At 34.6% G+C, this 16,116-nt stretch overlaps 1 protein-coding gene across 3 annotated transcripts in view; it reads right to left on the bottom strand.

Moving 5' to 3' along the window:
- The window catches only part of LOC149831112 (uncharacterized), a 70,190-nt gene that overhangs the window by 20,206 nt on the left and 33,868 nt on the right, over positions 1-16,116 (bottom strand). For all 3 annotated transcript variants that reach the window (XM_090011979.1, XM_090011980.1, XM_090011981.1), the window contains 2 exons: positions 15,438-15,531; positions 5,436-5,525 (listed from right to left, as the gene is read on the bottom strand). In XM_090011979.1, the coding sequence (XP_089868105.1) occupies positions 5,436-5,525; positions 15,438-15,531 (184 nt within the window). The remainder of the gene's footprint in view (positions 1-5,435; positions 5,526-15,437; positions 15,532-16,116) is intronic.

Genomic DNA, 16,116 nt, shown 5'->3' with positions numbered 1-16,116 from the left:
AAATGTTTTTCTAAACAGAAAACTCATAGAAAAAGTTTACATGGAGGCACCTTCTGATACGTGCATTCCTTAAGAAAAGTCCCTTCGCCTACAAAAAGCATTATATGGGTTAAAGCAAGCACTCAAATCTTGGTATGATAGATTTAGCAAAGTTATGCTTGATATTGACTTTAGATTTTGTTTAACTGACACTGCTTTGTTTGTTAAAGATTCTGATGTAGGTATCGTCATTTTGCTTTTTTATGCTGATGATATGATAATCACTGGAGGTGACAAACAAGGAGTTCAAAATATTAAAAAAATTCTTAAAACTAATTTTGAAATGACTGACAAGATTTTTATGATACTTTTCAGGTATAGAAGTTGCTTATTCTCCTAGAGGGTATTTATTATCTCAACCTAAGTTTGCTTCTTATATTATTCTCAGGTCTGAAATCACGGATGACAAGAAGGTTGACACTCCAAAAGAAAGTGACAAATGTCAAGATGAAAATCGTCGATGGAGAGCCTCTGGATGATCCAACCCCTTATCAACAACTTATTGGAGCCTTTTCTTGTCAATTATTATACCTGATATAACACATGTACACACACCTAGTCAATTTCAGCACACTCCTACATCCGTTCACATGAGAGTTGTTTTGTGTATTATTAGATATCTTAAGAATTTTATTTCTAGAGGCCTTTTCATGTCCTCCGCATCTGCATTGGATTTACTTGCATATATTGATGAAGATTTGGGAGGTGATCCTAACAATAGGCACTCAACCACAGGTTTCTGTGTTTTCTTAGGTGAATCCTTAATCTTATGGAGGTGCAAAAAGCAACAGAAAGTCTCTCTTTCCTTAACTAAAGTCAAGTACTGTCATGACCACAATCCCAATGGAGGTGGTTTGGCTAAGAAGATTGCTAAGTGATACGGGAATCCAGATTCAAGGAGCTTTGAATATGTGTTGCAACAATAAGAGTGTTATCTACATTGTCAACAACCATACTTTTCACGAAAGAACAAAGCCTATCAAAATGGATTGCCACTATGTGCGAGAGGAATATCTTCAAGGGATCATTGATATGCCATACGTCACACCAGAGTACTAATTGCCAGATTTCTTCACCAAACCTCTCTTCTCTTAGGTTTCACTTCCTTTTAGGTAAACTTTCAATCATTATACCATAAGTTTGAGGGAGAGTGTTAAATTGTATGTATGTATATATATATATATATATATATATTTCATGTATATATTTATTTATCTATTTATGTATATATAATAATATATACGTATATACATATATGTATTTATATATAAATATATATATATAGACTTTTTTTCTTTTTTTCTTTTTTTCTTTCTTTATTTTTTCTTTGGTTTGACTTAGGTTGACTAAGCCTCCAACGGCTAGATTTCTAGCCATTGGACCTAGTCCAACAGCTAGAAATCTAACCGTTGGAGAGGTCTTTCTCCCACTTTCTTTTATCTCTCTCTCTTTCTTTTTGTCTTCTTTTCTCTCCCTCTAGTGTATATAAATAGGGGTTCTCTCCTCTTTGTAATATATGCTTTTTGCATAATTATGTGATAAATAAAATACTATTTTTTATATTGTGAGACTTCTTGTGTGTGCCCCTTTGTGGGTGTTGTGAGTGTATTCCTTAGAGAACACTTATGTGTTTGTTCACTTGTTATTAGTGAACACTTTGGTTCATGATTGAAGGCTTCTTGCATCTTTACACATGGATCCTCCTCTTGGTCTTAAGATTCGAGAGAAAAAAAGTTATTCGTTTAAGAAAAGTTTTATATGGGCTTAAGGAAGCCCCCAAAACTTGGTATGATAGATTTAGCAAAGTTATTTTGAATTTGGGTTATAAATCTTGTTATACTAAATTTGTGTTTTTTGTCAAAGATACAGGTTATAATGTTGTCATTCTTTTATTGTACGTGGATGATACAATCATCACAGAAAGTGACAAAAAGTGAGTTGATGAAATTAAAATAATTCTTAAAAAACATTGGCATGTTCGATCTTGGTTACTTGAGATATTTTTTAAGTATTGAAGTGACTTACTATCCCAGAGGATATATTTTGTCTCAAATTAAGCAGACATATATTATTGCTAAATCAGGAATATCATATGACAAAAAAGTAGATATGCCAGAGGTTGTCAATGTGAAATTAAGACTGAAAGATGGAACTCTTCTTGAAGATCCAACACCATATCAACAACTAATCGGATCTCTAACTTGTCCATTACAAAACCGAACATTGCTAATGTTGTTCATTCAGCAAGTCAATTTCAGCATACACCAGTGCATATGAGTGTCATTTTGAGGATAGTCAAACACAACAGAAATACTATATCCAAAGGGATTTTCTTATCATCCTCTTCTCCTTTAGAGTTAATTGCTTATACTTGATGCAGATTAAGGAAAAAATCCTAATGATAGAATCTCCACTACTGGATTTTGTGTGTGTTTAAGACTTTAATATCTTGAAGGTGAAAAAAGCAACAGGTCTTATTATCGTCAACGAAAGCTGAATATCGTGTTATGACAACAACAATTATAAAGATTATTTAGATGAAAAGTCTTTTCAAAGATATAGGAGTCGTCATCTCTAGTCCTTTGAAGATGTTATGCAACAAGAGTGATATCTACATTACTAGCAACCACACCTTCCATGAACGAACAAAGCATATAGAGATAGGTTGTCACTATGTTAGAGAAGAATACTTGAGAGGAACAATTGAATTGCCCTACGTGACGTTCGAATGTTAGTTGGTAGACTTTTTTCACTAAGGACTTACCTTCACCTCGTTTTATCTCTTCTTGGCAAACTTTCAGTTATCACACCGTAAGTTTAAGGAGTGTTAAATTCTATAGGTATATACGCATGTATATATATATATATGTGTGTGTGTGTGTGTGTGTGTGTGTGTGTGTGTGTGTGTGTGTGTGTGTGTGTACTTATTTTTTAACTGATTTGCATATGTAATAGGTTATGCCCATTAGGAGAATGTTGGTCTTTTTACTATTATGTAATAGGTGGTGCCCATTAGGGGCATTTTTGAACATTTATTTTTTTTCTTTTTCTTTTTTTATTTTACTCCTTTGTTCTAGCCGTTGGGACTAGTCCCAACAGCTAGTTGGTTAGCCCCTCTTGTGTTGTGTATTGCCTATAAATATGGGATCTCTCCCATATTATTGTTATGCTTTTCTTAAGCATTATTTGTGAATAAATCCATTTTTTTATGTTGTTTTGCTCTCTTCTGCTTGCCCATTAGTGGCTAGTGTATTTGAAACTCTTGTATTTGCCCTTAAGTCACTTGTGTAATGTCCCTTGGTGGACTAGTGCTTGTTCACATTATTGTGTTTCTTGATTGCCCTCTTATTTCATTACAGGCCCTGAGCAAGACAAAAGCAAAACACCTTATAGAATCTAAATACAGCCGATATGTATATGAATGTAAGCTTAGATAGATAAACTCAAACTAAATGAATTGATCATATAGTAGGTGAGGATCCAAGTGGGTATTAGCTGAAACCAGACCAAACTTATTCCTAGATCTATATATAGGTTGGGTTTAACTTTAATCCACATAAGTTCATCTACCAAGGTACCTTCTTTTGGTTATACACATTTAATCAGTAAGAAAGGTAAAAAGGAAAAAGAAAACCTAAAATACATCACCTATATCACCCTTCTAATTAACAATTTGCAGTTGTTGAATCTAAATAATTCATGTGTGTGTGTGTGTGTATAACAGAATATCATGGTTGTTCCACCCATTAATTTTACTATTATTGAAAACTTTGCCCCCGGAATCATGACTTGCACAAGAGTGAGAGACAGAAAATAATAGGTATCAGTCAGCCAAACCGAATGTCCATCTTCGTTCTTGGCTGGGCATCCCTTACATAATGCGGGGGTTTCAACTTGAGTTAAATGCCATTGTACATTGATGCATTTTACAACAATGACCATTGTGCAAAAAATGATAAATACACCGCGGGAGACTTCTAGTCTTAACACTCTCCTATCAAACCGTGCATAGGTAAGAACAAGCTACGGGCAGTTTCTTCTTCAAAAACAGTAATTGAATGGTGGTCAACATCTTGGAGAACAAATTGAACACTTGGTCTTCTCCCCTAGTAAACAATGGTTGCTACTCTTTCTTGAATAAAGTGTTGGTCCAGTTCCATGTATTTTGTCTTTCCATGTTGCATTAGATTAGTAGATGTAGCCATTGACTTCTTTTGTCACAGTATAAGAGTGACCTCTCAATATCCTAAAGGACTGCACTTAAAAGATGGCATATCTATAAAAATCCTGCTATCGCTGCTGCTATTGCTTGATATTCATCCTTCTTGCTTGAGTATGCTACTATTCTTTGCCTCATACTGGATCAAGATATTAAATGAGTTCCCAAGAATACTCCATATCCTGTAACTAACCTTCTGGTGATGGGATCACTTTCCCAATTCAGATCAGAAGATGTTGCCACAAAGAAATTCAGGCTGCTTGCTCATTGGTTATAAACCAAACTCTCAATTATAGTTCCTTTTGTGTATCTAAGAATTCTTAAAACTGTGTCCATATGACTACCTAAATAATGCATAAATGTGAGACCTAATTTACAACATAAACCAAGTTATGTCTATAAAAGGTTAGATATTTCAAGGCCCAGATCAAGCTCTAAAACTTTCTTGGTTCTTCTTGTATAGGGTCATTGACTTGACTCATGTTCAATTAAGTGTTTAATGCAATGAAAATCTTTACTGGTTTACAATCAATCATACCAATGTGATTGAGAAGATCTAGTGCACATTTATGTTGTAATAATACCAATGTGTCCTAATCAACTTCAACTCCTAGGAAATATCTTAGGGAATCTGTCTTTCTTGTGAAGCTTATGATTAAGAATTTGCTTCAACTATGTAATTTTTCTTGAGTTATTTAATTTCCCCTAATAACAATGTTATTAACATAGAGACTGTGTTGATGCCAAATATATCATAATGACCTACAACCACTTCTTTTGGTACAGGGGAAATGTTCAAAATAGCAATTCAAATAGGTTTTACAATTTGATGCCCCTTTCTTACATATCCTAGGCCTTCTGCTAATGTTAGAAAATCAAATAGGTTTTATGATCCAATGTCTACTGCTTCATTATATATATATATATATATATATATATATATATATATACAATAAAACAAACCATAAAGCCATATAATAACTGCTCAAATATGATGTGAATGTGAGAAATTTTGCTAAAATACTAAAAATTAGAAGAAAAAAAACAACAATCACTACCAATCAACAAGTGCAATGATGTTATCAAGTAGTGTATCTTTTACTTGATACGTGAGTTCCAAAGTATAACCAAATTAATGTGGTACTTGGAGATAATTTTATAGAAATAATCATTAAACCTTGACTCCTTCATGAGTAAGCTGAAAGGACTGCGGTTTCTTGGCAAGAACGGACACCATGTTAAATACAGAAACGATATCAAGTAGTATCTGTTAAAAATTAAAACACAAATACTAAGTCAATATGTAATATTTACAGAAAAGGAAACAAAAGAATTCTCCATGGAACACCATTCATGAAATATTAAATTTATTAACCATGAACCTATAAGCACTACTAGAGGGAAAAACCTGCGAGCATAGAACATGACTTTCAAACATGATTAATCCTCATTAAAGGTGCAGCTGGGTCAAATCCGAAATGGATATCCGACCAAACTGAAGGTATTTTGGGCAGATATGCTATTTTGTTTTACAAATGAGCCAGATTTAGAACGAATAATGTAAGGTTTAGCTGGATCTGAGGACGAGGTCAGAACTAAATCTGAATCGACTCATTTTGTCTATTTCACATGAAAACCAACATACTTTAACCATTTTTACAGATTCAGTATCAAAGGGGGTCAGGTCATATCCAGATCCAAAATTCTACCATGTGTTCTTAGTCGGATTCAGATCTGAAACCAAACCTACTCATTGAAGGATCCACTGTTGGGTCAACCCTGACCCAACCCATATCCAGCCTGCTTGTGACTTAATCCTCGTGCTCAAAACAAAAAACATTAAAAAAGGGAAAGGAAAACATTATTTAATCCAACTTCATTTCACCAGTGATGAGAAATAAATAAAAGATATGGTACGAGCCTGTCATGCTTTTGTAACATATCCTGCACAGGAAGAATATTATATAATAAATGTGCAAAATTCGTTGCAGGCTAATTCATGAAAAAGAATTCACCTGATAGCAGTTGCCTATCTTACTCGTAAATGAACTAGTAAGGCTTTTCCTAACCCCAGCTTGACATGCAAAGCAAACAAAGTAAAGAACTGAAGCAATGTTTTCAAAAAAAAAAATGAGCTCTGATCACTTTCACTGCATAAACTAGTTGACAATTCTGATCTGCATGCAGATCAGAGTAGAGGTCTACCAAAATTGAAACTAGAAACCAGTCTCCACATTAAGTTGTGCTATAAAGATTTAGTTTCTAATTTTTTTAAATGAGTTTCAAAATTTATTTAATCAAATTAGGGAAATTCAAAGCAATATAATCATTTTCCTCGTCAAACATTTCTTAACTGAAGAACAAAACATCTAAATAGGCAAGAAAAAGATTCAACGAGATAATTGCTAATTTTTGAAGTTATCAAGTAGTTAATTACTCTTTTGGATAGAAAAGAATAACTTTTATTCTATGTCACAGGGATTCGGCTAGAAGGGTGCCGCACCCGCGTCGACGCGACTCGACGTGGGTGCGGGTGAGGTCAACCCGATCCTGGGTGCGTTGACCGCACCCAGGATCATTTAGGTCCATTTTTTTTTGGATTTTTTCTTTTAAAAAAAAAATTGCCCTATGAAATGGGCTGCGGAATTTTTTTTAAAAAAAATTCTGCTGAAAGCTGCTTGCTGCTGCTGTTGTTTTATAAAGGGGCACTTTTAAAACCATCTAAAATTGAAGAGCCTTTTCAATCCAGATCCTTCTTTTTCGTAAAGGATTTTCTATGTCCATAATAAATGATAATGATGGTGGTAGCCTTGCTGGCTATTAGTATTCACTGTTCTCCTGACGAGATGGGTGCTCTAGTTGTAGCCTTGTATAGACCTCTCTTTTCCACATGTCCAATCCAATAAATTTCTTTTAGCTGTCGTGCAGCTGTATATAAAATGAAATTTGAAGAATCCTATGGTGTGGCAGTGGAGTCGTAGGCCTCATGAAGACTCTCTCTCCAACAAACCACATCAAACCTTGCGCTTATATTTTTTTTCGTGAAGACCAGGGAGTTTCAGACATGATTGAATCATGACAGTCAGCAGAACGCAGCAGGCTGGGTCGATCAGATTGCCAATCCTTTCGTTTCATCAATTTTGTCCCGTTGCCTCAAAGTACACAACAAGCAGAATGTGGGTAACGAGTCTTCAAACAAACACACCAGCAAAAAAAATTGGACCCCTGACCCACGTCGGGGGAACCACCGGACCCCCTTATATATATATATATATATATATATATATATATATATATATATATATATATATATATATATATATATATATATAAATATAATTTTTTTTTTGCCCCTGCCACACCGCCGCACCCGGGTTTTTTGGAAGTGCCGAATCCCCGCACCCGCACCCATGTGACATAGCTTTTATTATTTAAACTTTAATATGAGAGAAGGTATTAATAACCTCAATAAAAGTGGATACTAAAGTTTTCAACAATTTCCTGGCTTAAACATTAACAAATAAACATAAAACAAAATCATTGAATAATAATTCATGAAATATGAATATTTGTCAAAATTTTAACAGCAATTTTGTTTAACAACTTTGACTCAAAAATGCTTAAATTTAGGTTTCATCATAAATGAGAAAATAAAGTATGTAATCTTACACATCTTATAGATCAAAATTTGTATCAACCAAATACTTGAACAATAAAACCCTATATCTGAAAGATGATTATACATGACATAAAAGGTAAATTTCTGCCATGAAACTATTGTAAGGTAGTCAACTTGTTTTGGGTTTGAAATATTCAAATTTAAATTTACTCATAAAAAAAACAAAGTTCAAGATCTTTAAGTCTAATGAAACAAATTTCACCTCAATCATATGTTATAAGTAGCAAGGCTTGACCTCTGAAAGTATACCATATCAGTTAAGGCTATAAGCTTCCATTTGATTTTTGGCACTATGCTCGACTTTTCCAATTCTTGCTTATGATTTGTCATTAAATTACGTAGAAAAAAAAATGTCCACTGGACTTTTATGAGGAAAAAAAAGCACGGTAGATGGAGGTCCATCAACTAGCTTTATCATAATTTAACCGAACACGAGCTTAGTAGCTAAAATCCTGCCTAGTAGTTAAAAATCCCCCATAGGCTGCCTAGGTGACCTACACGCAATCCTACTGCCTAGGAGCACCTAAATTCCAAGGTGAGTGCCTAAGCGAGAGGGCACCAAGGTTGGTATTTTATATTCGGTTTTTTTATATTGTTTATGTTGAAAACATTATATTCATGTTTTTGTTTTTTTATATTGTTGTTTTAGAAAAATAATGGCTAGACCAAATAAATCTTAAAAAACAAATTTGTAACTAGTAACTACTTAGCATCATGAAAATTATGGCTAGACATATAGCCCTCATTGCAGCGAGAACCATGAGTAAATATGTATCTTGGATCACCTAATACCATGTCGTGATTAATTCAGCCATAATTAGCATTGACAAAAGCTCACACTTGATTTGTCCATTCAAGTTGTACCAAATACTTGTAATGAAATGGAGGTCGTCCACAATTGCCCTTGAAACACTCAAAAGAAGTGTCTAAAAGACACTTTAAGCAAAGCCCTTAAAAAGGGTAAAATAGGAACAACACACACATAAATAAATAAATTTTATTTATGTAAAAAGATGCTTGAAAAGCATTACAAGAAGTGAGTTTACAAGAGGGGCTGCACCCCTATTTATACAAGAGCTATTGGGAGAGCTCATAAGGAGCTCTCCCTTCTAATCGTTGGACTAGTTCCAACGACTAGCTTTTTGGTTAAGTTCCAAGTGGAACTTAACCAAACTAGTTATTATCTAGTTCGATACAACACATGCGCGAGGCCTGTGTTGCTTTAGCTCTTATGTCAGCTAACAGTCTTCGAAGCTAAACAATCTCCATTGTGGTAGTTGTCATGGCTCTATATTCGGCTTCAGTGGAGGAAAGAGAAACCTTCTGCTGCTTCTTGCACCTCCACGATATAAGAGATTCACCTAAAAATAGATAAAAACCAATGGTTGAGTGCCTATTATTAGGATTACCTCCCCAATCAGCATCTGTATAAGCAATTAAATCTAAAGATGATGATGCGGACAAAAAGAGTCCTCGTGAAAGAGAATTCTTTAAATATCTAATAATGCGTAAGACTGCTCCCATGTGAACAGAGGTGGGGAGCATGTTGAAATTGACTAGCCGTGTGAATGACATGTGCAATGTTTGGCCGAGTGATAGAAAGGTAGGAAAGAGCTCCAGCAAGTTGTCTAAATGGAGTAGGATCTTCAAGTCGTTCTCCATCATCAATTTTCATCTTAACATTAACTACTTCTGGAGTATCTACTTTCTTTTCATCTGAGATGTCAGCTCTGCAAACAATGTCAAAAGCAAATTTAGATTAAGATATCAAATACCCTTTAGGCGAATAAGCAACTTCTATTCCTAGAAAATATCGTAATAGTCCTATGTCAGACAACTCAAAATGAGTTTTAAGAAGAGTTTTGATATTAGCAACTCCCTGTTTGTCACCTCCAGTGATGATCATATCATCTACATAAAGAAGAAGAATGATGATACCTGCATCAGATTGCTTAATAAACAAGGAAGTGTCAGTCAAACAAGAACGAAAACAAATATCAGTCATAACATGACTAAACCTGTCATACCAGGCTTTTGGTGCCTGTTTAAGACCATAAAGCGCTTTCTCAAGACGAAGAATTTTACCCTTAGGAAGACTAATACCAGGAGGAGCTTTCATGCACACCTCTTCAACAAGACTCATATTTAAGAAGGCATTTTTAACGTCCATTTGAAATATAGGTCATTTCTTAATAGAGGCTAAGGCAATTAAAGTTCGAACTGTGGTCATTCGAGCCACAGGAGAAAAAGTTTCTTCGTAATCAATGTCATACTGTTGAGCATAGCCTTTGGCTACAAGTCATGCCTTAGATCTTTCAAGGGTCCCATCACTTTTGGTTTTGACTTTATAAACCCATCAACAACCTATAAGTTTCTTTCCAAGAGGTAGATCTTGCATGGACAAGTATTAGTTTTTTCTAAAGCATTTAGCTCTAATTTCATAGCTTTAATCCATTCTGCATGATTTTTGGCTTCAAGATATGAGGAAGGTTCAACATATGATTGAATTAAAGCAAGAGTTGCCCTATATGAGGGAGAAAAGGATTCATAAGATACAAACTTCCCGGGGGGTCTAGAGATTCTAGAAGTTCTACAAGGAAGAGCTTCAGAGAATCTTTCTAACACACATGGGGGGCGTTGCTCTCCAATTCTTCGTCTTGAATACTGAAGACTATCATCCCTACTAGTTTGATCTTCAATATCATGTTCATAGCTAGTAGGGCTTTGATCATTGTCAATATTATATTCAAAATTGTCTTCATCGGATTTGGAAGTTAAGTCAATTAAAAAGGAATATTCAGTAATATCCTTGGATTTTTCACTTTCAAAAAAAAAATTTTTTTCAAGGAAGGTCACATTCCTTGACACATATAACTTATTATTTTGAACATCGTAACATCTATACCCTTTTTGGTTTTCGACATATCCTAAAAAGGCACATGGAATAGCACGAGGAGAAAATTTGTCGTTTTTGTCTGTAAATACAAAACATTTGCAACCAAATACTCTTAGTCTGGAGTAATTTGGAGCTAAGGTATAAAGTTTTTCAATCGGAGATATGTTTTCTAAAGAAGAAGATGGCATTCGATTTATGAGATAAGTAGCAGTTAAAGTTGCTTCAGCCCAAAACCCTTTTGGCACTTGGCTTGCTATTAGCAATGTCCGAGTGGTCTCCATAATGGAGTGATCTCCATAATGGAGTGGTCTCCATAATGTGACGATGTTTGCGTTCTGCAAGACCATTCTGTTGCGGGATATTTGGGCAAGATCGTTAATGAATAATGCCATAAGAATTAAGATAGTTTTTAAATTCTCCAGACATAAATTCTCACTTTGAATCAGTGTGAAAATGGAAACATTACTTTGAAATTTGTTTGTGACCATTTTATGAAATATTTGAAAGTGAGTAAAAACTTCGGATTTATGTTTAAGAAAATAAATCCAAGTATGTCTAGTAAAATCATCTACAAAAATGACATAATATATGAAACCACCTTTAGAAATCACTGGTGCGAGTCCCCAAACATCTGAATGTATTAACTCAAGAGGTTTTGAAGAGACAAAAGTTCTACTTGAGAAAAGTAATCTTTTCATTTTTTCAATAATGCAATCTTTACAAGCAAAATTTCCAGATTTACAAAACTTTCCCAAACTTGAAAAATATTGGATTTTAGACATATGAGGATGGCCAAGTCTTCTGTGCCATAAGTGTGTTTCCAATTTCTGATCATTTAAGCAAAAAGCATTCTTGGGTAGTTCCAAAAAATCCATGTAATATAGTCCTCCTTCTCTATGGCCTTCCCCAATCAACTTCCTTGACTGGCGATCATGTATCCAGCAACCATCAGAAGAGAAGGATATATTACATCCATAATCAGAAATTTGAGAAACAGATAAGAGATTCAAATTGAGTTTTGGGATATATCTAACTTATGAAACACAAAAAGTTTTGGTTTTTTCAAAACACCCAACTCCCTTTATTTCAAGAGATGTTCCATCTGCTGTAAAGACTTTTGAAATACTTGAGTTATTTTTAAAACATTCGGATAAGCATTTATAATGTGGGGTCATATAAAATGAGGCGCTAGAATCTAAAAGCCAAGGAAAGTTACCTGGACCGAAAACAGATGCAACTGCCGCTCCAATTGAGGCTTCAGCGGAAGAAGAGGCTGAAGAATCCCCATAAGTTGAGCCATAGAAACAGGTGCATCTTGGTCTTTTGAATTAAATGCAACCTTCTTTTCATCTTTTTTCTTTAATTTTGGACATTGAGGCCTATAGTACCCCGGTTCATGACAGTGATGACAAATCACTTTTCTTTTATCAAACTCGCCATTTTGCCTCCCAAAATGAGGTGGCCTGTAGGTGCGAGTATGATTCTCAGGCCTAGACACAGCTAGGACGGAATCATCATCAGCTTTAGAGGAACCTTTCCGGAGACGATTTTCCTCCATTGTTAATTCTTTAATAGTTTCAACAATGAAAGGGATTTTTCCCCGATGAAGAAGGGCTGATTGGGTGGTTTCAAATTCAGGCCTTAATCCAGTTATAAACTGATAAAAGTGTCCAGCATCTAGTTGCTTTTGGCAAAGTTCGATGTCTTCGGCACAATGTCACTTTGGTTCTAAGAGAGAAAGTTCGTCCCAAAGTTCTGACAACCCATTGTAGTATTCACGAATTGTTTTATCTCCTTGGTTCATTATTCGAACCTTTTCTTGGAGGTTGCACACATGTGCAATATCTTTAAGTGAATACATATTTTTAAGGTATTCCCATGCCTTATCGGCATGATCAAACTTGGCAAGACTTGAGCACTTTTTAATGTCAACGCTATTGATAAGCCATGACATTATTTTTGCATGAGCCATTCTCCACTCTTTCTATTTTTTCTCATAAGAGGCTAGGGCCTTGATTTTCTCCTCTTCTAATAGAGTAACCTCTTTATCTCCCTCTTTTTTGGTAAGAGATAGTTTAGGTTTCGAATCGAAACCATCCACAATCCCCCAAAGACCCTTTCCCCATATATGGTACTTCATGATTGAAGCCCATGTTACATAGTTCGTATCACTTAATTTCATGGGAATGATGGTGACTTTATCATTGTCATCCATCGATTACAAGGGGAGAGAAAGAATAGAGATAGAAGAGAAGAACAATAAAAGAATGAAAAAGAAAGAGATACAAGATGTAAAAGCTCTTCCAAATGAAGTGATAAAACACTTCTCTTCAAGTGGCGAAATGCTTTTGCAAAGGGCACAGAAACTGAGGCAGATTTTCTCAAGATCTAGAATTCCCGTAGCTTTGATACCATGTAATGAAATAGAGGTCGTCCACGACCGCCCTTGAAACACTCAAAAGAAGTGTCTAAAAGACACTTCAAGCAAAGCCCTTAAAAAGTCTAAAATAGGAACAACACACACATAAATAAATAAATTTTATTTATGTAAAAAGATGCTTGAAAAGCATTACAAGAAGTGAGTTTACAAGAGGGGCTGCACCCCTATTTATACAAGAGCTATTGGGAGAGCTCATAAGGAGCTCTCCCTTCTAGTCATAAGGAGCTCATAAGGGACTAGTTCCAACGACTAGCTTTTTGGTTAAGTTTCAAGTGGAACTTAACCAAACTAGTTATTATCTAGTTTGATACGAACTAGATAATATTTATTGTACAAAAAAATAAAAGAAAATAAAAAAATAAAAATGATAAATATGTATAATAATAATATAATAATATTATTATTATACATATATATATATATTACATTTTAACAATACTATGAGTTTTTTCAAATTATCTACTAACCTTTCAAGGTCTCGAGACAACCCGACCTTACTAAAAAGTAAGTGGCGAGTTTCAGCATATGTTTGTGCCAACGTGCCACAATTGTTCTACATTCAAGATTGCACTTCCAATAAACTAATCGTGAATAAGACCCTTTAATCGTTACCTCAAATTGACTAACTCTTATTGCTAAAAATATATACTGCCTCACCCTAGATTAACCTAAGTTCACCTAAAACTCTAGTTATGGGATCGGTTATAGAAGGGCAATACATAAATACTAAGGTCAGAGTGTTGTTATTGAATACTTATATTGCCCTAACAAGCAATCTTGGTCACATCAAATATATGTGTTGACCATCTGATGAGCACATCCTACACGGATAAAAAGTTAGTAAGCACTAAGCATATAATTCATCTATAGACAATAATAAAATTGATTTAATCATGCATGGACACAATATATCATGACAATTTGAATAAATGAATTTATTCATTTATTTCATAGAAATTCATTAAGTCAAAGCATGAAAGGATGCATAAACTAACATTGGCTCCAGACTCCTCTACCTCCTTATCCATCTAGGATGTATCTCAAACCTTAGGTGGACACCAAAACTCATGTCTAATTGAACTGTGACCGAGTTAATTAATCGATCTCCATCTACCTTTCAGCCACAAATCACAAGCAAGATCGAGATAAGTCGGACGTGGTACAAAAAATCAAATCAGAACTCGCAACCTCTAGTAAACTGATACAATACATTTTCAAAAGTCAGATCCTGTTCAGGCATTATTCATTAGATTTGTAAGACCTAAATTTCAATGTTTGAAATCCAAAATAGTTTGGCAAGTTACTGCCAATTTGACTATAAAAATTTAGCCTGTGTATGTATAATCATCTTTCAGAGGTTGGTCATGTTGCTCAAATAACTTACCAAGACAATTCTTGATCCGTTAAATTTATAAGATTACATATTTATTTTGTCTTTTATCATGTGAACCTACATCCGAGCATTTATGGGCCAAAATCAATAAATAAAATCATTGTCAAATTCTTGACAAAACATTGTTGTGTTTCAACAATTTCACAGTTCACACATATTTTATAAGTCACCATGTATATTAAATTTTTAATATTTAGAGCATGAATTTGTTGAGAATTGTTAGTATCCACATTTATAAAGGCTATCAATAATTTTTTTCTCATATTAATTTCTAAATTGACAGTTATCTTGTTCTACCCAAAAAAAGTACCGACTACTTGGCAACTTCGAAAATTTAGCAATTATCCCATTGGATCCATTTTTATCCTGTTGCTGTTTCCTGCTCCTTAAGTTAAGGAATGACTAGTGAAATAGTTGCATTGCTGCTTCGAATTGCCTAATCTGATTAAAATTGAATTCAGTAACATAACGTAATCCCAATAAAAACAACAGAAAAAAGAGAGCATATGATGTCAACCTAAACAAGGACACATCAAGATTTGTCAAAATGGAGTAATGTCGATAATACTGAACTTTATACCATTTATTCTCGAAGCATATCTCAATCGAACCAGTAAGCAACAGCTATTCCACATTAAAAAATGGACCAATTGTAACTTTGTGTGACGCCACAAAATTTTCACGTTGATAATGAGATTCCTAATGCATTCAAGAAAGATAAAAACCTTTCCTTTTCTAGTATTATTTTTGAAACAGTTCACAAGTACATACCTGCTGCAGCAGCACCCGAAGGCGAGCAAGCAAAGCTAGTACTGTCAATGCAAAACCCATAAAAAAGGACATAGCAAGCAAGGATGATATCTCACTGTAGAATGGTTAAGACTTGCAAGTTCTAGGTAGGATTACACTGGCAACAAGAACTTTGAATATATAACAAATTATTATCAAGTATAAAAGCTGTGTGTTCACTAAGCAATGAGAACAATATAAACATATACTGACCCCTTACTGTTAACTACATAATAAGACTACAAATAGATAAATTTAAAAAACAGAAGGCCAAAAGATGTTCCTAAAGAATGGCACAATCTAAACTGTGAGTACACACACGCACGCAAACAAACATACACACATGCACGCATGCAAACAAACACACACACGGCACACACATGTAGGCATGCACACAAATGCACCTGCACACGCATGCATGCACACACCATGCACACATAGAAAGGTTGCAAACAAGTGTACAAAATGGAGTCAATTGTACCTTCATAAAGAAGTTATCAATTTGATTATCAGAGGCCTCCCTTCCTTAGTCGTATATAGAGCAATAATGCCATCAATATACTCTGGGCACATAGTGGCAACAATCATTATACACTTTGTGTGTTCATGGAGTTCAAGGCTATTATCAATGTCAATGGAGTTTGATTGCCACAATATAGTA

The sequence above is a fragment of the Nuphar pumila genome, chromosome 7, assembly GCF_984573655.1.
Source record: "Nuphar pumila chromosome 7, dmNupPumi1.hap1.1, whole genome shotgun sequence".
NCBI classification, from domain to species: domain Eukaryota; kingdom Viridiplantae; phylum Streptophyta; class Magnoliopsida; order Nymphaeales; family Nymphaeaceae; genus Nuphar; species Nuphar pumila.
Note: the sequence above shows the minus strand (reverse complement) of the source record. Positions and strands in the feature narration are given on the sequence as shown.